Source organism: Panthera tigris, chromosome A2 (assembly GCF_018350195.1).
Source record: "Panthera tigris isolate Pti1 chromosome A2, P.tigris_Pti1_mat1.1, whole genome shotgun sequence".
Taxonomy (NCBI): domain Eukaryota; kingdom Metazoa; phylum Chordata; class Mammalia; order Carnivora; family Felidae; genus Panthera; species Panthera tigris.
In genome coordinates, this window is record NC_056661.1 from 98,445,776 (window position 1) to 98,467,146 (window position 21,371).

General features: G+C 40.9%; 1 protein-coding gene across 3 annotated transcripts in view; it reads right to left on the reverse strand.

Annotated features, from left to right (window-relative positions):
* The window catches only part of SLC25A13 (solute carrier family 25 member 13), a 184,268-nt gene that overhangs the window by 129,366 nt on the left and 33,531 nt on the right, over positions 1–21,371 (reverse strand). For 2 of the 3 annotated variants that reach the window (XM_042966782.1, XM_042966774.1), the window contains exon 3: positions 14,666–14,808. In XM_042966782.1, the coding sequence (XP_042822716.1) occupies positions 14,666–14,808 (143 nt within the window). Of the gene's footprint in view, positions 1–14,665; positions 14,809–21,371 lie in introns of those variants that run through there. The other variant, XM_042966784.1, reaches the window with a different exon arrangement.

Sequence of the window (21,371 nt, forward strand, 5' to 3'; positions counted from 1 at the left end):
CTACTAAGCACCTCCCCTCAAGGGATGCTCCGGTCAGGGAGCCTCAAATCATCAGCCCTCCAGAGAGGACCATAGCAGTTATGAACTTGGAGTCGGACACTTGTTATAATTTGTCTCCTCTGCCTTTAAGGAAATAAGACAAAGCAATTGAGCTTGTCTTGGAGTTTGCCTTTGGACCTTCTCTCATTTTTTGGACTTGCCCCACACTTCTACTAGGTCTTTGGCTTTCTTGGTCAACTTTCTGGCACCTTCCTTTTTCGTACTGTCTATATTGGTATCGTGAAACCTGAGAAACAGCTGATATTAGTCACCATGCTAAGAAATTGGAGAGAAGGAGTTTTACCATATTTTGAGGGTAAAGCCAAGTAGATCTGACGAAAGACTAAATGTGAAGTGTGAGAGGAAAAGGAGGAAGCAAGGATGTCTCCAGGGTTTGGGACCTGAGCAACTGTGAGATAGAACGTCCTGAGAGAGCAAATAAGAAAGGAAGAATGCTTTTGGAGAAAAGAACCGGGAATCCAGTTTAGGACACTTGAGGTTTCCACCAAAGTCCTACTAAACATGCAAATGGAAATCTCAAGGAAGCAGCTGAACAGAGAGGACTGTGGAGTTCAACCGGGAAGAGAGGGCTACAGATATAAAAGCAAAAGTTATGGACTATTTAGAACCATGAGATAAGGGAAATGAGATCACCAAGAAGTGTGAGAAGAAACAAGAAGTCCCAAGGACTGAGCTCTGAGAATGGGAGATGAGGAAGTATCTGAAAACAGGGCTCAGAAAGAATAATCAGGGAGGCAAGAGAATGGGATGGGTGTCCCGAAAGCAGTATTTCCAGAAGGTGTGAGGGAGAAAATATGTTAACCTGAAGAGGAATATTATCACTGGATTTTGTTATGCAGATCTGTGATAGAACAGAAAAAATAGAGAGACAGATCCCTGCCCCTTGTTCCTGGCACAGAGCTCCTAACCCCCTTGGGACTTCCTGGGTGACAGCAGTGTGTTTGTTCTAGTAAGATGACTCTGGGTGGGTTCCTGAATAGGGGCTGGTCACCGAAAAAAGCAAGCCGTGATGACAGCTTGGAATTTTCAGCTCATCCCCCATTCTCTAGAGAGGACAGAGGTGCTAGAAATGGGTGAAGCCTCCATAAAAATCCCAAAAGGGCTCAGAGAGCTTCCAGATTGGTGAACATGTGGCAGCTCTGGGGGAGGGCATGGAATCTCCATATCCACTGCCCCATACCATGCCTATGCATCTCTTCCATCTAGATGGCCATCTGCATCCTTTATCATATCCCATTTTTTAATTTGTTTTAAAATTTTTTTAAGTTTATTTATTTTGAGAGACAGACAGAGACAGAGTGATCAGGGGAGGGACAGAGAGAGAGGGAAAGGGAGAAAGTGAGAGAGAATCCCTAACAGGCTCCGTACCTCAGCATGGAGCCTGACATGGTGCTCGAACTCACGAACTGTGAAATATGCCTTGAGCTGAAATCGAGGCAGGCGCTTAACTAACGGAGCAACCCAGGTGCCCCTTTTATCATATCCTTTTATAAAAACCTGGTAAACAGCAAATCGTTTTCCAGAGTTCTGGGAGACACTCTAGCTAATTACCAAACTCAAGGTGGGGGTCATAAGAACCTCTGATTTATGGGTGATCAGTTAACAACTTGGACTTTGCAACTGGTATCCAAAGTGAAACCAGAGGGAGGTGGTCTTGTGAGACTGAGCCCTCAACCCATAGGATCTGATGTTATCTCTTCTAACGGAAGAGAGGAGATAGGGTGAAGGAGGCAGACATCTTAAGTCAGATTTCTGAGTATACCTTGCTTTTGTCAATACAGCTGTGACTTGGGAAACATGTTTTACATATTCAAAAATTAAATTAACTCTAAAAGAAAAAAAGCAATCCCTAAAAATTGAAGACAAACTGAAACGAATGAACCTAACCATATATCTAGTTGGTGGCCAACCCACACAGAGGAATGAATTGTTTCAAATAACTTTAGAATACAGTCTTTCTACTGTAAGTAATTAGTGAGACACATTCTATGCACAAACAGAGCTGAAAAGAATCTTAAACTTCATTCAATATCTGTTAGCAGCAATACTGGTGTTATTAATAGTTTTGAATGTAACCTACATATTGCAAATAGGTAATTCCATGAATGTTGCCGGTAGCCAAGAGTTTTTCAATGAAAGAGTAAAGAGATGATAGAGAAATTGAATAAAATACTTTGAATTTAATTTTGTCAATTGTTTAACTCTGAGTTAGAGTTAAACCAAATACTTTGAATAAAAATACTTTGAATTTAATTTTGTCAATTGTTTAACTCTGAGTTAGAAATGCCAGTGTGGACTGAAAACTTTTCCCCCATTAGCCACTGGAAAGGCCTCAAAGCAATGGCAACCCAAAAGAAGCACAGGTGATGCCTACAGTGTGGTCTCTAAATACAAGTGCCCATTAAAAAGAATAAAGACTCCATGAAGAGTGGACAATTCCAGGTCCAGAGCAGGAAGTCCATAAAACAACATTCTGCTTTGCCAGGAAGCAAGTAAGCTATCAAATACAAATGGATCCTACCAAAAAGGGCTAAGGAGAAAATATAAATGGGCCCCCACTTACCAAAATGAGATAAATATGATTCTCCCCTGAAGTCCAGACCCAAACATCTAACAGCCTAGCTCTCCGCGTGTATGTGTAACGAGCACATCAATACTGACACGTTCTACAGAAGTCTTGAGGCCAATCTAGCAAGAACACCCAAAAATTCAACCACTTCTTACCATCTCCACAACTGGCACTCTAAGCCTGCCATCTTTTGCCTTCTTCCACTCTTGCCCATTTCATTCTATTCCCCATAAATCAGCTAGGGAGATCCTTTCAACATTTAATTCACATCATGTCAGTTCCATGCTCAAACTCTCCAATGATCTCTACTACACGTGGAATAAAATTGTACAAGATCTAATAAAATCTGGCCCTGGATACCTTTTTGGCTTCCGTCACTTCCCCGCTCTTTGCCAGTCTCGAGTCCCCCTGCCGCTTCTCAGATGCGTCAAACACTTTCCTATCTCATCTGCATCTATTATTCCCTCCACCCAGAAGCTGAAGACCTAGATTCCCACATAGCTCGCTCTCACTGAGGTCTCTGCCCAAATGGCATCTTGCAGAGGTCTTTCCTGACCACCCTATCCACCATGGCACCCTTGAGCACTCACTCACCACCTCCTTCCCGTGCTTTCATACATACAGTTACCTGCCTCTATACCATAGATCTATTGGTTTACATTGTCCATTTGCTATATCAGAACATACTGCTTACCGTTTGGTTTAGAACTATGCCTGGCACATAGCTAATGTCAATAAGTATGGGTTAAGTGAATTACTAAATATGAAATTAACCTAGATTTTTTAAGTACTGAGGTTCCCTCAGGTCTGTAACACAAGGCTACTTTACTGTACTATACATCCTTTATTACAGATACTAAGTTACTCTATAATTTCTACGCAGGTTCAACAGTTATCCTCTGCCATCTCTTACTCTTCTAGACTGAAAATCCCAAAACCTTTTTATCAGATTGTGGTGGAAACGTTACCCTCAGAAACCTTCATTAAAGTCAGAGAATCTCAATCTATTTACTAGGAAGTGACGCACTGACAATTATGCCACAATCAATGGTAAAGTTAATAGGCACTAAAATCTCATGATTCACTTCAGGAATCCCTCACAGCTTCGTGCAAGACTCTTTATTTCAGCAACTGCCACATCTTGTGCCTAGGACACTGCCACGGGTAGAGAAACAGAAGTGCAAGTAGCCAGGAAACAGAGCATACACATGATTCCCTCTCCTTTAGCCTTTTAGATGCGAGTTTTAAACCCCACCAGTGCAGACTAAAGCAAGACTAAACAACCAAGCAAAGAAAGTGGGAGGGAACATGTTTTGGCTCTTTCATTTTCTGAACACCTCCACACGCTGCGAAGAATATGGAGGAAGGGTTGGTATTTTCAGTTGGCCCAGTAAAGAAAGATAAGAATTCTGAGAATATGGTATGCAACGGGACCTCAAGGTTGAGTCTAAGAGTGAAAGGGGGAGAGTGATCCAAAAACTATTCCTGGGTTAGAAACAACAGATGTGAAGAATGTGAGGGCAGTTTTTCAAAGGTCTGTGGGTGTGGATGACAGCTGATGTAGTGCTCATGGAGCTTTTAAGTCCACGTTATGCTGGCCAAATCATGAGTCTTGGAGGCTAAGAATCGTTCAAAGGGCATCAGAACTCCTAAGCAAGGACACAGGCAGAGTTCTCATGCAAAGCTCTATTTTCAATATTCTCCTCTATGTGTAGAAAGTTCAGTAGAGCAGACTGGGCACAAGCCAAAAAGAACTAGGTCCAAATTCTAGTTCCAGCAATTCACTAACTAGGTGGCTTTGAACTCTGATTCTGTACCTCCCTTTATAAGTGGGGCATGAAAGTACCTGTTTTAAAGACTTGTTATGAAGATTAAATAAGAAAAGGGATGGAAAGTGTTAGCACCAGACCTGGAACCATAATATATTCTCCTCTCTCCTCAAACCGCCAGTACCTCAACCCACATCCTCCCTCTCATCTATTTCCCAGAGCAGAACGAAGGAAACCAGAAGAAAACTTCCTCCAAATCCTACCACCACATCTACACGTCTCTGCCCTATACTTTGCCTGCCATTCCATTTTTCTAGCTCAGCATTTCTTAGACTTTGGGGTCTTAGGGCCCCTTTACATTCTTAGGAATCTTTGAGGATTCCAAAGAGCTTTTACTTATGTGGGTTATATGTATCATATTTACTGTATTGAAAATTAAACAGGCAAAATTTTAAAGTATTGATTAATTCACTTAAAAGTGAATAAATCTACTACATGGCGATATAAATAACATATATCTGTGTGAAAAATAACTATATTTTCTAAAACAGAATATGTAGTGAGAAAAGAAGCATTTTATGTCTTTGCAAGTCTCTTAAATATCTGACTTAATGGAAGACAGCTGCATTCAATCTGCTATAATATGTTGTTTTGTTAGAGGGATATGAAGGATTTCACCCTTATGCAGATTCATAGTTAGAAAAGGAAGGAGTATTTCAGCAGCCTTTTCAGATCACTGTGGCTATTCTACAGAACACCACCAAATCCTAACAAGTGATAGTTCCTTACAGATTAGTTACAATGTGGAATCTGAAACAGTATCCCACTCTTACATTAAAATCCATAGGTCTGTCATGCACTGTGAATACGTCTTCCACCCTTGCATGATTTTGAAACATCCTATACTGGACAGCTGGCAAATACTGTCACTAAGTTATGCCAATCTTCGAAATGTTGGCACATTTCATTACACTGTATTAAAAACTCACATTCATTAATATCCCCCACTAATTACATCAGAAAAGTCTAAGCATTGGGAAGCTGTCACATGAAAATTTTCTCTCAAATAAAAACAGCGTTCTGTGAAAAAAAAAAAAAAATGCCTAGCTCAGCTAGCAACTCAAATCAACTGCTCAAACGCTTTTCCTCAGACGACCAACCACATGACAATAACCAGCAGCAATTCTTTATGCCTATTTCCCATTTAGTCACCCAGCATTTTCAAATTATGTGTACTCAAGGGTGAGACTTAATAAAAATCAATGATTTATACTGCTTCTCCAAGGCCATTCTGAAGTGGAATTAACCTCCTCATCACTACCGTCACTGCAAATGTGTGCTAGCAAAGAGCATGACTACTCCCTCCTCTCATTTGGCTTGGTGGCACTCCTTAACTGGTGTTAAGGCTTCACAAGTTTTACTCACCACTTTTAGAAAAAGGCAGATGTGACTCTGAGTATTATTATGTAAACAGCTCTGACCTCACGGATTCCTTCAAAAGGTTTTCAGAGGCTCCCAGGGACCACACTTTGAGAAGAGCTGTTCTGGATGAACTCACCCAGTTCTCACAAGACCGCACCTCCTCCTCAGACAATGCACTAGAATTTCTTCCTTTTCTCTCTTACGTGTCAGATCTCCACACTCTACAGTCATTCCCCTGAGCTTACGTCATGCTGTCATCTGTCCAAAACTCCCCTTTCCCCTACAGGAATGGCCCCTACTTCTCACCTTCCCTTGACAGCCACACTCTCCAAAAGAGGGGCTGCATTTGGTATGTAAGAGAAGATGGGGGGAAGAGGAGGAGGGATGTCCCTACATATGAATGAGAAGTGAAATCAACACCCAGTCATTAATCAACCTTTTCCCGAATTAAAAAGAAAAATAAACCCAGGCACCTGACATTCCTAAAGGTTTTCTAATATACCAGCGACATAATACAAACCTTTTTAAGAATTCTTTTTAATTTGCTCCTTGCAGACACCGTCTAGCCACCACATCGCACGCACCCACCCCCCTATGATTTCAGACATCAAATATTAACACAAAGTGAGAAATGCAAAAAGAAAGGGGGTTAATCAGACACCTTGAGAGAAAGAAAAAAATAACACTGATTCAATGAGAGCTGCTAATGAGGCTTTTTGTTTTGGTAGGTTAATTTGGGAGTCTGATGACTAAGAAGAAAATTTAAGCTTCTCAGGTGACTGCTGTTGATTATTATCAAGTTTTTTTAATGAAAGAGATGCCTTTGCTTAATTCTATAGCTTATGAATTTCAGGTGTTTATCTGAAATCCGTGTCCACCCCAGTATGTAGAAAACGCTCCTCATTAGCAAATTGAAAGACCTCCTCTTATTGATTCTGGATTATATTTGACAGATGAGCATTTCAGACTATGAACTGCTGATATTTAAATACATTACCCTAATACTCTTTAAGCATTGCCAATTGTAAACCTCATTAACTCCCAGCGTGTGGCCAAGGCCTGGATTTCATCGCAACAACCTCACAAAGTGAAAACAGGTATATAAAAATGATTTTATCATCAACAACATTATTATATCCTCCTTCACCTTGTGAAGTATTTAAAGGCCATACTTTTTTTTTTTCCCTCAGATTAAGATCAAACATGGGAAAGGCAGAGAACAGACTTGATTTATATAGTCACACATTTTTAAATCATCAATTTCTTTTTTACTGTTTCTTCTTTAACACCCTTATTCCTTATGCCTCAAAATGAGAATTGGCCCAGGAATGATTCTCTGTACTCTGAAGAGAAAGCAATTCTTTGCTGACTATATTGCTATCATTTTGATTCAATAAACCGAAAGGTCAGAAGGCTTTCATGGTCTGTATTCGTAATGAAAATCAGGATCAAGGGAGCTTTTGCCCTTCCACTCCACAGGGGGTTTCTGTCCTCCCTGAGCTCGCCTTAGGACACCTGGGATACAGGAGGACAGGTGTACCGCACCAAATTCCCCACTTGGCACTGTCCCTGGAGCGGGGACTGAGATGGTGGTAAAAGGGACATGTCAGCTCATTAAGAAATCAGGATTTCTGGGACGCCTAAATGGCTCAGTCAGTTAAGTGTCCGACTTCTGATTTCAGCTCAGGTCATGATCTCCCGGTTTGTGGGTTCGAGCCTCATGTCAGGCTCTGCACTGCCAGCACAGAGCCTGCTTGGGATTCTCTCTCTTTGCCTCTCTTTCTCAAAAATAAATAAACACACATTAAAAAAAAAAAAAAGAAATCAAGGTTTCTGATCTTCCTTTTTTTCTTTTTTAATTTACATCCAACTTAGCATATAGTGCAATAATGATTTCAGGAGAAGATTCCAGTGATATTCCTTTTTTCAAAAGAAGAGCCAACTTCTATTCTTGCATGGAGTGCAAAGAAGTTCCACGCCTGAGATGGAAAACGTGTATGTGTTAAATTCATACATATGATCTCAGCAAACCAATTAGATGCCAGAGCTGGCCAAGGCCCACCCACACAGACAGGGGTCAGTTTATACTAGATAGTGAGCATCCTGAGCCCAAGAGACCAGGCACCCAAACACATCCAGCTTATTCTGGCCCCCACTTAGTCTCCCCGAGTAAGAAGGTCACGTACTAGGAAAAACAGCTTTTGAGTCCCAGCTGTCTCTAGTGAGATATCAGTTAATAATAAACAACAAACAGAAAACATGTTTGCAAAGCTGAAAGGGACACACATAAAATTTATTTTTACTTGCTCTTGGTAGATAGTTGTGTGAATAATGTATAAAAATTACCCTTGGATGATACACACAAAAAAAAAACCCTTCATTCCCATTTTAAACAAAAACATAATGATGAGAAATCTAAAACACACATCAAAAACCATACAGACAAATCCAAAGTCAAGCACAGAGCTCATACTGTTTAGCTAAAGTAAGAGGGTCTGGGCCCTAGAAGTCCTTCTACTCCTCTTCCTCCTTGCTTTCCTCCTCTCCTTTCTCTTCAAATGCTGCAACAGGCCCTTCTTACCCATGAGGTCCACCACACAAAAGGCTTCCAGGACTGGGCATTCAAAGTTTCTTATCATCTCTCTCAAGGAATTTCACAAATTGATTAAACCCATTATTAAATCTATTAAAAGAATGGAATTTGGGGAATCTAAACACAACAGGCAATTAGAAGAGAGGTAGGGACAGGTGAAATCAGAGAATATATGTGGGCTGTAAGACAGGCACATTAGGCCAAGACTCAAATTACCTTTGATGGCTCTTCATTGCTCTCAAAATAAAGGCCTACAATCCTTAGTATGAAGTACAAGTTCCTATGTACTTCCCTCCACTATGCTCTGCACTTTCTGTGCTCCTGGTATGCCAGCCTCTGCATTACAGAATATGAGCAAGCAGCTCACAGAACGGAAGTCTGACCAAGTCACTACCCAGTGAAACACTGAATCAAAACCAAGAGTGCTCCAGAAAATCCGAATCCCTTTACCATAAATTCTAGCAGTGCACAGATGTTTAAGCTTCCATGCCTAGAGTTCAGCCCAACCCTATACATAAGTGAAGCCTCCAGAGAGGGACTGTGCCCTCACAGAGAGGGTTTGCAGCAGAGGTTTCTGCCTGGAAAATGTCGGGATCTAGCCAAAAGTTACTACTGGAAAAAAAAACTGCTCAGAATCAGGCTATTTGGTTTCCATCCCCCGCATATTCTTTGCAAGTACAGACTTTCTGAACCACGGAGAAAAGAGCTATGTTAGGGTATTAGTCTCCTGGGGCTGCTGTAACAAACTACCATAGACTAGGGTGCTCCACACAACAGAAATTCATTCTGTCACAGTTCTGGGGACCAGAAGTCCAGAAGCAAGGTGTCAGCAGGGCTGCACACCCACCAAAGGGAGACTCTTCACTGGAGAATCCTTCCTTGCCTCTTCCAGCTGCTGGTAGCCCTGATGTCTGTATCACGTCTCTCTACTTTTTATAAGAATACTTACAGCAGGGGCACCTGGGTGGCTCAGTCGGTTAAGCGTCCGACTTCAGCTCAGGTCATGATCTCACAGTCCATGAGTTCGAGCCCCGTGTCACCCTCTGTGCTGACAGCTCAGAGCCTGGAGCCTGCTTCGGATTCTGTGTCTCCCTCTCTCTCTGCCCCTCCCCTGCTCATGCTCTGTCTCTCTCTGTCTCAAAAATAAAAACATTAAAAAAAAATTTTTTTTAAAAGAATACTTACAGCATTTAAGGCATGGATAAGCCAGGGTGCTCTCTTCAAGATCCTTAATGTAATCACATCTGCAAAGATACTTTTTTCCTAATAAGGTCACATTTCCAATTCTAGGGATTATGACTTGACATCTCCAGGTGGACACTATTCAGCTATTACAGTGAGTAACCTAGAATTTGAACTAGAACTTCCATTCCTCAATACTCCTGGGCTCTCATAATTTAAGGGAGTAAATACTTCTTAGTAGATTTACTCATATTTGGTCAACAAATTGCTGTGAACCAGAGGCCAGATACTGGATCAGACACTGGAGATATTAAAATATGCAGGACCTGGCTTATCCACTCCAGAAACCACAGCTGGTGGACCATTATCTACCTAAAAATGACTATTTCAATTCACCATGACATCTGGGTCAGCACAGCTGCCGTTATTTTGATATCTTAAAGTTACCAATCTACAAACAGTTTTTCAAGTTTGAAAAAGATTATGCACTAGAATCCCTCTGGCCAGCCAAGAGATGTCATTACACCCAAAGAGAGCCTGGCCAAATGGAGCCCATGCCAGTGTTTTCCCTTTGTTTGGTGTATGTGCTGTGCTTCCATGGGCCAGCATGTGGGTTCACCGTGTAATTTTTTCAAGAACAGTAGTTGATTTGGGAAGATGATTTGTGACTTGTGAACTTGAGAAATGCTATGCTTCCAAAGGAAGGGGAAATGAAGGCATTCACAGTTTTACATTGAGAACAGATGTATGGTTATACCTATTTGTGAAGGAAATACTGCTGAGCTTGGGTCAGGGTCAGGGAAAATGGCACATGAACATCTGAACAGTCTTGGGTCTTAGGCAGGTCTCGGCTCAAACAGCAGCCGTGTGCTACTGGCTCAGAAAGCATAAATAGTTTGGACAAGTTCTTCAACATGATCAGTGCTTTTGGAAAGAATCACCACACTACATATGGTGAAACTTAAAATACTTCTACCCTTGTGTCCAAGAACAGCTCTAAGTTCTTTCAAAGGAATTAATTAAACAAAAGGAAAACTAGACACTGAAACAACTCTGTAAGGGCATGATTTCATAGAGTATGGTTGGTATGTAATCTCATAGACTACGAAGCTATTTAACACTGTTAATGTGAACAGCATATGGAAATATGGAAATTGATTAATATAGTCTAAAAGATTATAAAAGAACTGCAATTAATATTCATTCAGATTATGAAAAATATTGATGCAGGTTAACAAATCATAGAAGATACTAAAAAAGACTCTAAACCACCGTGTGGGGATGAAAAGATTATGGGTGGTTATTTTCCCTTTTGAAACTCAGGTTTCTGCAACTGGGGGAAAAAAAAAAGTCACAAGGCAATGGACTGAGGCCATCTAACATTTTCTTTGTCACAGTGAAAAACTGAGATTTAAGTTAATACAAAATCTGAAAAAAAATGGCAAGTTAAAGAGGATGATGAGATTATGAGAGAAGAGGCAGTTTGAGACACTGGAAAGGTCAAGGTCTTTGAAGCCAGACAAGCTTGGGCACCTTTTGGGGGCAAATTGCTTGATCACTAAGAGCCTCAGCTGTCTCATCTGCAAAACCAGGAAAACAAAGCCAGCATTTGAGATTTGTGATAAGATTTTGAATATATATATATATATGCACAACATATATTACACATTGTTCTATCTCATTGAATCGAAGGCTATTATTTTTGGAGAGTACATACAAAAGTAAATAGGAAAAGCATGTATGTTAATGGTGATAGAGATGGGGAAAAAAAAATTAGAAGGTATCACAATTATAGAAGTTAATATCCATAAATATATTAATATAATTAGGAACCAAAATGTTCACTGAGTTAAAAATATAAGAAAAAAAAATCCTGTAATGTTAAATTTAAATAGGAAATGTCATTATGAACTTTTGATTTTTTAAAGTATATTTCTCTGTTCTTTTTACTGAGAAGACAGAGAAGTAGTAACAACCTTGTAACAACAAGCCAGTGCCCAGCTCTCAGTTTCTAAGCACCATTCCCAATCTAAAGGAACCAGGACTTCTTGAAGAGAACAGTGATTCCCAGGTTAGAGGCAGAAACACCCACCCAGAGCCTAGAATGGCTGATTTGCCTAAAAGCAAAGAGCACTCAAAGACGAGGGCAAAGGAGCTAGGCCCAAGGGCCCCCCCTTGCCAAATCTGAGCATCTAAGAGAATAATAGTAATAGATTATAATACACTGAATTTAAAATGAAAACTTCCACAAATTTATACTGGTAAGAAGAGAGAAAGAAAACGGGGTAGAGGAGAGAAAACTTTTCCTTAACAAAGAGTGCTAGACAATAAATATAGGAGAAATGACAGAATTAGAAAAATCACCACAATGTGATACCCGATTCAGGAAACGATCATTGTGGATGCTAACACTAGTGGATGAAGAGTTGCTGAGAAACAGGATATGCACATGTCCTCAAAGTATCTGTTCATTAATTACAAACAAAAATTATCATAAATATACAATCTGGGGGGACGCCACCCTAACCAAGCAATCAAACTTAGCATCACTGATGCTGCAACATGTTTCTGACGAGGTACAGCAGAAAGTACAGGATCTCTCCTAACCTGCCCCTTAACGTGAATCCAGGCCTGAAGAAGCAATCAGGCAAGTCCAGAATGTGGAACCTTCAATAAAACAACTGGCCCAGGTTTTAAAAGCCAATATCATGAAAAAAAATTAGAAGGTTGTTCTAGATTAAAAGAGATAAAACAAATAAAGGTAGTACAAGAACCTTGTCTGGATCCTAGATTTAAAAAGAAAACAAAACAAAACCACAATGAGCCATTTGAAGTGAGAGGGAGGTGGAGAGATCCAGTATACTGGAATACAGACTGGAATTTTGAAGATACTTCACATTACTGTTAATTCTCCTAAAAGATTATGGTATGGCAGTTACGTGGTCTCCTACTTATTCTTGTTCTCCTACGTTCTTATTCTTAAAAGATAGATGCTAAACTATCATGATGTCTGCAATTTATAATGAAATGGCACAACCAAAAAAGAAAATTATGTGTGTGCATATATTTGTATGTAGAAAATGTGTGTTGAAAACATGAATAGACACTTCTCTAAAGAAGACATCCAGATGGCCAACAGGCACATGAAAAGATGCTCAACGTCACTCCTCATCAGGGAAATACAAATCAAAACTACACTCAGATACCACCTCACTCTAGTCAGAGAGGCTAAAATGAACAAATCAGGAGACTATAGATGCTGGAGAGGATGTGGAGAAACGGGAACCCTCTTGCACTGTTGGTGGGAATGCAAATTGGTGCAGCCACTCTGGAAAACAGTGTGGAGGTTCCTCAAAAAATTAAAAATAGGCCTACCCTATGACCCAGCAATAGCACTGCTAGGAATTTACTCAAGGGATACAGGAGTGCTGTTGCGTAGGGGCACTTGTACCCCAATGTTTATAACAGCACTCTCAACAATAGCCAAATTATGGAAAGAGCCGAAATGTCCATCAACTGATGAATGGATAAAGAAATTGTGGTTTATATACATAATGGAATACTATGTGGCAATGAGAAAGAATGAAATATGACCCTTTGTAGCAACGTGGATGGAACTGGAGAGTGTTGTGTTAAGTGAAATAAGCCATACAGAGAAAGACAGATACCATATGTTTTCACTCTTATGTGGATCCTGAGAAACTTAACAGAAGCCTATGGGGGAGGGGAAGAAAAAAAAAAAAAAAAGAGGTTAGAGAGGGAGACAGCCAAAGCATAAGAGGCTCTTAAAAACTGAGAACAAACTGAGGGTTGATGGGGGGTGGGAGGGAGGGGAAAGTGGGTGATGGGTATTAAGGAGGGCACCTTTGGGATGAGCACTGAGTGTTGTATGGAAACCAACTTGACAATAAATTTCATATTAAAAAAAATATGTGGCTCTTAGGGGATGTTGTTATTTGTATTAGTAAGAGTTTGGAGCTCAAAATTCTGCACCTAATGGTAAATGCCAACTGCAATCTTAAGCAAAATCAGGAAAAGCTCATTTTTAAAATGTGAGAACACTGGTAGGGGGAAAAAAAACCCAAAGGCCTTTTGCAAAGAATCATTTAATTTTAGATGGTCTGTCTCTTTCTTCCAGCTTGGGTAGAATATCTTTCTTGGAGATTTGGAATCATCCTATTATTCTGTCTATTAGATTCATATGACTTAATCATATGGAAGATTTCAAAAGTTATTTGAGCAGAGGGAAAGATCATAGAAAAGTTATGTTCATAGAGCTATGTTTTACATTTACTCACAATTTTTACAGTTCCCTTGAAAAATACCAGTATAGATACAAACACTCTGGTATATCTCACACCAGTCATCAACTATAGTAAGTCTCTGGAACTATAGGGGCGCCTGAGTGGCTCTGTTGGTTAAGCATCTGACTTCAGCTCAGGTCATGATCTCATGGTTCCTGGGTTTGAGCCCCACGTTGGGCTCTGTGCTGGTAGCTCAGAGCCTAGAGCCTGCTTCAGATTCTGTCTCCCTCTCTCTCTGCCCCTCCCCCACTCAGTCTCTCTCTGTCTCTCAAAAATAAACAAATGTTAAAAAAAAAGTCTCTGGGAGGGTGCCTGAGTGGCTTGGTCGGTTAAGCATCTGACTTCAGCTCAGGTCATGATCTCACAGTTCGGGAGTTCAAGCCCTGCGTCGGGCTCTGTGCTGACAGCTCAGAGCCTGGAGCCTGCTTCACATTCTGTGTCTCCCTCTCTCTCTGCCCCTTCCCTGCTCATGCTGTGTCTCTCTCTGTCTCAAAAATAAACAAACATTAAAAAAAAAAAATTTTTTTTAAAAAGTCTCTGGAACTATAAGCCACTTTACCGTCAAAAAAAAAAAAATACACACACAGAATCGTCAATTGTGATAAGGACTTTAAAGGAAATGTTAAAGGTATTATTTCTAAAATAATGAATTAATTCTAATAGAGAAAATGCTTTTAAGAGATGGGAAGGTACTCAGTGACTTCTTAATCTTTAAAACAACAGAAAGCTCTGTTGAACAAAAAAATAAATAAAATGACCAACATACCCATCTTTGGTCTGATCCACTACACCACTTAAAAGTTCCACAGTCTTTGGATTAGGCTGGCTTTCTCCAAAAATGTTCAAATATCGAGTGACGAAGTCATTGGGAGACATAAAAAATTCACCATTTTTTTCAATGCTTGCATACTGTATAGGAAAAAAGAGAAAAGATATTTTACCCTCAAAAGCATATAATCATGAGATCAATATTTGAAAAAGCTGAAAATATTCAAAGGATAAAACATCACATAAGATAATCTACTCTTCCCAAGGACAGTTATTTCCCAACACTTCATAGAAAAAACAAAAACACATGAAGTCTGCCAAGATTTAGGTTCATAACAGTGGTTCTCAACTGAGGGCAGGTTAGCTTGACTGTCCAGCTTACAAACACCAATGTCCCCTAATAGCCAAGTCCACCTATGAGGACCAGTCTTTTCTATATGTTACCTGTCTTTGGTGGGCAGGAGATGGGAGGGTGTTCTCTAGCTTGGTACTTCCTCCATTGTTTCTATTTTTCTTCACAGGGAAACATCTGACAGTGTCTGATGACAAATTCTGACTGTCATAACCAGGGGGGAGGGATGCTCCTAGCATCTAGTTGTAGAGGTCAGGGAAGCTGCTAAACATCTACAAGGCACAGGGTGACCCCTTACACCAGAGTGATCCAGCCCCAAACGTCATCAGTGCCGAGAATGAGAATGAAAATTTCTGGCTTACAGAAATTTGGAAAAACAAATTACATCTTGTTTTTGGCAAGGACATAGAAAAAAAAAAAACAATTAATTATAAAATCATGGATGGAAACGACCTAATTCTTTTGCCCCTATTCCTGTTTCAAGGGCATCAATAATGCAGGAAAGGAGGACAAACAGGCTAAACTAGAAAGCAAACTATGAACTGCATGGTTTCCTGTGGGATTTCACAGAAGAATATGTGAAAGGGTGCTCTAGAGTGGAAGTGGTCAACGAGAGACAGGTGGCACCCAATGCCTGTTCACAGTGTTCCTCTTGCCTTGGCGACACAGTCCAACTCCTGAAAGCGGGAACCTGTTCATTCCTGTTCCGTGGAGTCCCTCGGGCCGTGGGAAGTGCTGAGAAACAACATGGGATCATATGGTATCCTTATGGAGCAGGAGAGGACCTCTTGATCCTGGGGACAGAAGAGCGATTTGGGGGTGGGGGAGTGAGGACTGTGAGCTACAGGAAGAACAAGGCTGGATGGGTGACAGGAACCACAATGGACGATGTGGGGAGCACAGTGGTGTGAAGTGCCAATGACAGCACCTCCACTCCCTCTGCAGCTCCAGCAGCAAGTCCCATTAAAACCGTTTCTGGGCACCTGGGTGGCTCAGTCAGTTAAGTGACCAACTCTTGATTTAGGCTCAGGTCATGATCTCCCCATTCATGGGATTGAGCCCCACGTCGGGCTCTGTGCTGACAACGAGGAGTCTGCTTGGGAGTCTCTCTCTCTCTCCCTCTCTCTCTCTCCCTCTCTCTCTCCCTCTCTCTCTCTCCCTCTCTCCGCCCCTCAAAATAAATAAATAGAAAAATTGTTTTTAAAAGTCCCTTGTTATTTCTATATTTTAATTCCAATGCAGGATAAACTCTTGCTTAGATACTCAGTAACAAGCTTTGGAGTCCCTCAGGCCTGGGCTGAGCCTGCACCGAGCTCTGCTTCTACCTCTTGCCACCTGTACGACTTCAGGGAAGTAAAGCTTTCTGGGTCTCTAGCTCCTGACCTATGAAATGGGGGTAACAACATTACCTGCTTCATAAAGTTGATGCTAGAAATAAATGAATAATCATGTAATGTACTTAGCACAATGTGCTACACACAACAAGCACTTTATAAATGTTCTGTATTATCAGTTTTAACATTTTCTAGCATGGTACAAAAGAAAAGCTCAAAAATGGTCCAAGAATCCCAGTATTCTTCAGTTAGCATTGAAATGGCTTTTTGGAAATGCAGAAGAATTAGATTTTGATTTTCCTGAGGCAAAAGAGGACAAGAAATATAAAGGGAATGTTGCTGCTAATTATTACAGCGATCCTATGATTTAGACTTATACCTATGTTTGCTTATAGTGGTGAATAATTAATTTATTTAAAATGCAATTTCACTCTTCTCCCACCAGTAGATGTTTAGGTTATTTCTAAATAAAGCTAAGGTAACTGGCTTTGCACATAACAATTATCCGAATTCCTAACAATCTTCAAAGGGTAGACTTCCGGAAGAGAAATTGTTTAGTCAAAGGAGAGGAACTTGACGGCTCTTGATACTTATTATCACACTGCTCTCCAGAAAAGATTGTACCAATTTACACTCCCACCAGCAGTGCTGGACCATGCCCTTTCTCCCGTCCTTTGTCTCTCAGATTTGTTGCAAGCATTTTTCCAGTTTGGTATTTTTATATAATTGAGTCTACAGATTTTTTTCCACCTTTGCAATTCCTTCTATTACTTCTAAGTCTAGAAACTAGGCCTTCCTCATCTCAAGACTAATATTCACCCATATTTTCTCTGGGCTTTTTTCAAGTAGGTTTATCTTTTAAGTTTCAATACATTGATACTTGATTTTTCACGTGGTTTGAGGTCAGGATCCTTCAACTTTAGTTTTCCCCACTTAATTTCTCGGTTGTCCCAGGAGCACAAATGAAATCATTCTTATGACATGTTCAACACATACTGATTATCATATGGTCATCAGGGAACAGCTTGGCAAGTAAGTCCATCTTCAACACCAGTGCTGACCAGTTGGCAATGAATGGCTCCCTACTAAGGTAGAAAGAGGCTCTCCTCCGAGGTGGCCACCAAATTCCAGGGAGGAATGCCGGACAGGCTGGCAGTTCTTGTCATCCCTGCACCAGGAATCCTTGCAAGATTACATGCATCTTAATTGCTACAATTAGAGGGAAAGCTCTGTCAGGGCAAGATTTTCTCCTGCCTTTCTCACTGCAGCATCCTCAACATCCCGGACTGGTGGCAGGCAGAGAGTGAAACATGTTCAATAAATATCTGTCGAATGAAGGCACACACTACTTCCGTCCTGGGAATTTTCTGGGCCATGATCACTCTTTGGTTTTCCCCGAAATGACCTTTAGAATCACTGTCAAGCTGCTGACCCCTAAAAAAAATTCTACTGAAAGTGCGAAATAAAATCACAATGCCATACCTCTAACTCATACACAGAATAATTAAAAAGTAATAACAAGTGTCGGCAAAAATGTGGAGCAAATGCAATTCTCATACACTGGTGTTATAAGAGTAAACTGTTAAGCCACTTTAGAATGCTGCTTGGGAATATGTACTCTAACTGAACAGACAACCATAGAAACAGCAATTTCAATCACAAGTATGTCTAAAATAAACGTGTGTATATATGCATATGTGGTGTTTATGTATATGTACATACACACATATGTATATACATATATAGAAAGAATAAAAACGTACTTTAGCATTTTAATGTCCACGGAAGCATTATTTTGGATAGCAAAAAGATGAAAAATAACTCAAATGTCAACCAATGGTAGGATATGTAAATGAACTACTGTAGGACAGTCACACAACGGCATATAATGCAGCAACGAAAATAAACAACCACACACAACAATGAGGATGAATCTGAACTAGAGCAAGAGCAAAAGAAATGAGACACCAGAAAACATGGTGTATGATTCCATTTACATAAAGTTGAAAGCCAAACAACTGGTTACCCTTAGGAGGGGTGCGTAGTGACTGGAAGGGGCATCAGATGGCTCCTGGGGTGCTGGTTCCATAGGTGTGCTCCCTTCGTGAATGTTAATGGAGCGGTACATTCATGATTTGTGCACTTGATTCATACCTCAATAGTTTTCATTAAAAAAAAAGAAAACCATTGAGATATTTTCTGCGTCATTTTTTGGAAGTGATAAATAATTTTGTAAATGTAAGAACATGTTAATCTGAACACAGAAAACAGTTTCCTTCAGTTTGCAAAACCAGCTCATCACCGAGGCTGGAGTAGTCTGCTTTGTGATTATAGTAAAAATATCAAAGGTTGTTCCTCCAAATTGATAGACCGATCATAATAAGAATATATTGACAAAGGTGCTCCACTGCTCCTGCAGCAGGGAACAGAGGGGCCCCTGTCAGGGGAGTGGACTTCGCAGCTTCCACGGATTCTTCTTTGGGAACAGATTTTACAAGTGACCTGAAGCCTCTCTTCCTTACAATTTTTTTTAAGTTTTAATATGATTAAACATACACAAGTTATATGCAAAAATGCAGGTTCAAGAGTATTGAACTAGCATTACTGCTAGCACAGGAGACAAGACAACTAAGCCTTCAATAACAGGAAGCCGCTAGATGAGCGAGAGTAAAGCCACTGTATGTGGAACGGCACACAACACTAAAAATACTGTAGAAATGTGATCAATGACAGGAAGAGGGTTTCCTAACGCGTCAGGTGAGGACGAAAACTGGATAAAACGGTATTTTTTCTCCTGTTAAGGAAAAAAAGATTTACATACATACACAGAGACAGAAATACAGAGAGATAGGTATATAAAATACACATTTATTTATAAACATAGATTGTATCTATTGGGTGGAATCACAAGTTACTTTTCTTTACACACTTGTGCTTTTTCAATTTTTGTCAATGAATATAAAGGTTTTTACTTCAATAGTTTTCAAAAGAGAAGTTTTTCCAATTTTGTTAACACAAATTTTAAATACACATGTTTTGTTGACAAAGAATCATTATAAAAACCCGAGTGCAACCCACTATGTATTATTATTACAAACTGTAATATGGCCTATTCCCCTTGTCTAGTCCCTTTACCCAGTTTTCCCACCTCCCACATCTTACACTAGAGGCATTCAGCTACATCCACCTCTGTACTTGTAAACGCTAGGTATCACCCGCTTTGGTCTCCCTTGAGCTAATGGTTTCCTTCTCAATTTCCCCATTCTTAATTACTGGCACCTCTCTCACCCAGACGGTATATCCAATGGTCATATTTATCCCCTGTTCCCTCTCACTCATCACACAAGACCATTTTCATCAAGCAGTCCTTCAAAATGTCTTTACCTTGCCCACTCGCCATTTCCCCTGCCGCCACAACCCCAATCAAGTCTTTAGGGCCTCACACCAGGGTTGCACCCAACACTGCCAAACTCACGGGCCTGCAGTACCAACCACATCTCAAACCCATCCTGCCAGTGTCACTGGATGACTCGGAAAACCTCCGATGGCTTCCTATTGTTCAGCAGACACGCCAAATTCCCAATTATCTTTCTAATTTTGTCACCCACACCCTGTAATGCTTGGCAGACTCCCTGGCACAAGGCTGAATTTAAATAAACATTTGAAGAAGGAGCAAGAATCCTTCAACCTGGAGAGGCTGTCTGCTCCCAAACCCATTTCCGGGCCTTCTGTCAAATGTGGCCCTCTCCCCTGGAACTCCCCACCTGCCCTCCTCCCTGCCTCTCCAGCCCCACTCATCCCGGGGCTCCCCAAGTTCCCTCTCCAAGGAGCCTCCTCTGACCACGCCCCACCACGGGGACCACTCTCTCCGTTTCCTGTGGCATTTTTAAACCACATACCTGTAGGCCAACCTACATTCTTTCTTACCTGCTGCATGCCTGTAAATCTGGCCTCTTGTATACAAGCTGATCTCCTTGAAGACATGGTCCCAGCTTATACTTATTTTGCACATCCTACACACTGCAAAGTTTCTGGGTGTTTTATTTAAACTGTAAGCACTCAGTACATCTGTCCAAATTAACACGAAGCAGCACCAGAAGTATTAGGCAGGCAAAAAAACACATGTCAACATTTAGGTTAGAAGCAAAACTGAGCACACCTAGACTTCAACTTCCACACCCAGACAAAATGTTACCACCCACTTATCACCAGAACAGGCTGCATAGTAAATGCCTCGGGCTAGGAGTGCCCTATACCAAGTCCCGTCCTACCGACCATCCCAGTGCACTGCCCAGGGGCCTGTGCTGCAGCCCACCCCTCCACCTGGCACTCTCACAGAACTTTGAGTGAAACCTTTGTTTCACACCTGCTGTTTCCTCTGCCCAGAACAGTCCTCCTCTGCCCCACAACGCTCCACTACCTCCTCCATCTGATAAGTACCTACTCATTGTCTAGCCCAGCTGAGACACCACAACCTCTCTGTAACTTCAATGACCCTTGCTAGCAAGATGTAATTAGCCCCACATCAGCTTCCTACTAATTAAGGCCATATAATGCTTATCAACCATGTTATGGCCTTTTTCTACACTCACACACAGTGAAATAGTAAATGGCAGGGGCCATGAATTATGCATCTTTATATCCCCAATGCTTAACACTGTACTTAACACACAGTAAGCAACTCCCCTCCAAAAAAGAAAGAAGAAAGTGGCATTGATTTGAACTGTTCTTAAGGATAAAACAAAATAAGTCAGAATTGGGCCCAGTGCAGTCCTCCAGGACCCCGCTTTCCTTCTCTCTCCCAGATCCTCTGGCTCTCTCTGACCTCCGCAGTTGCCAACTCCCTGCTATTGGCACATCTGGTCCAGAGGTCTACTTCCCCCAAGCTACAGAAGCATCTTCTTTTTTTTTTTTTTTTTTTTAATTTATTTATTATTGAGAGAGAGAGAGACACAGAGCGTGAGCAGGGGAGGGGTAGAGAGAGGGGGAGACCTAGAATCTGAAGTAGGCTCCAGGCT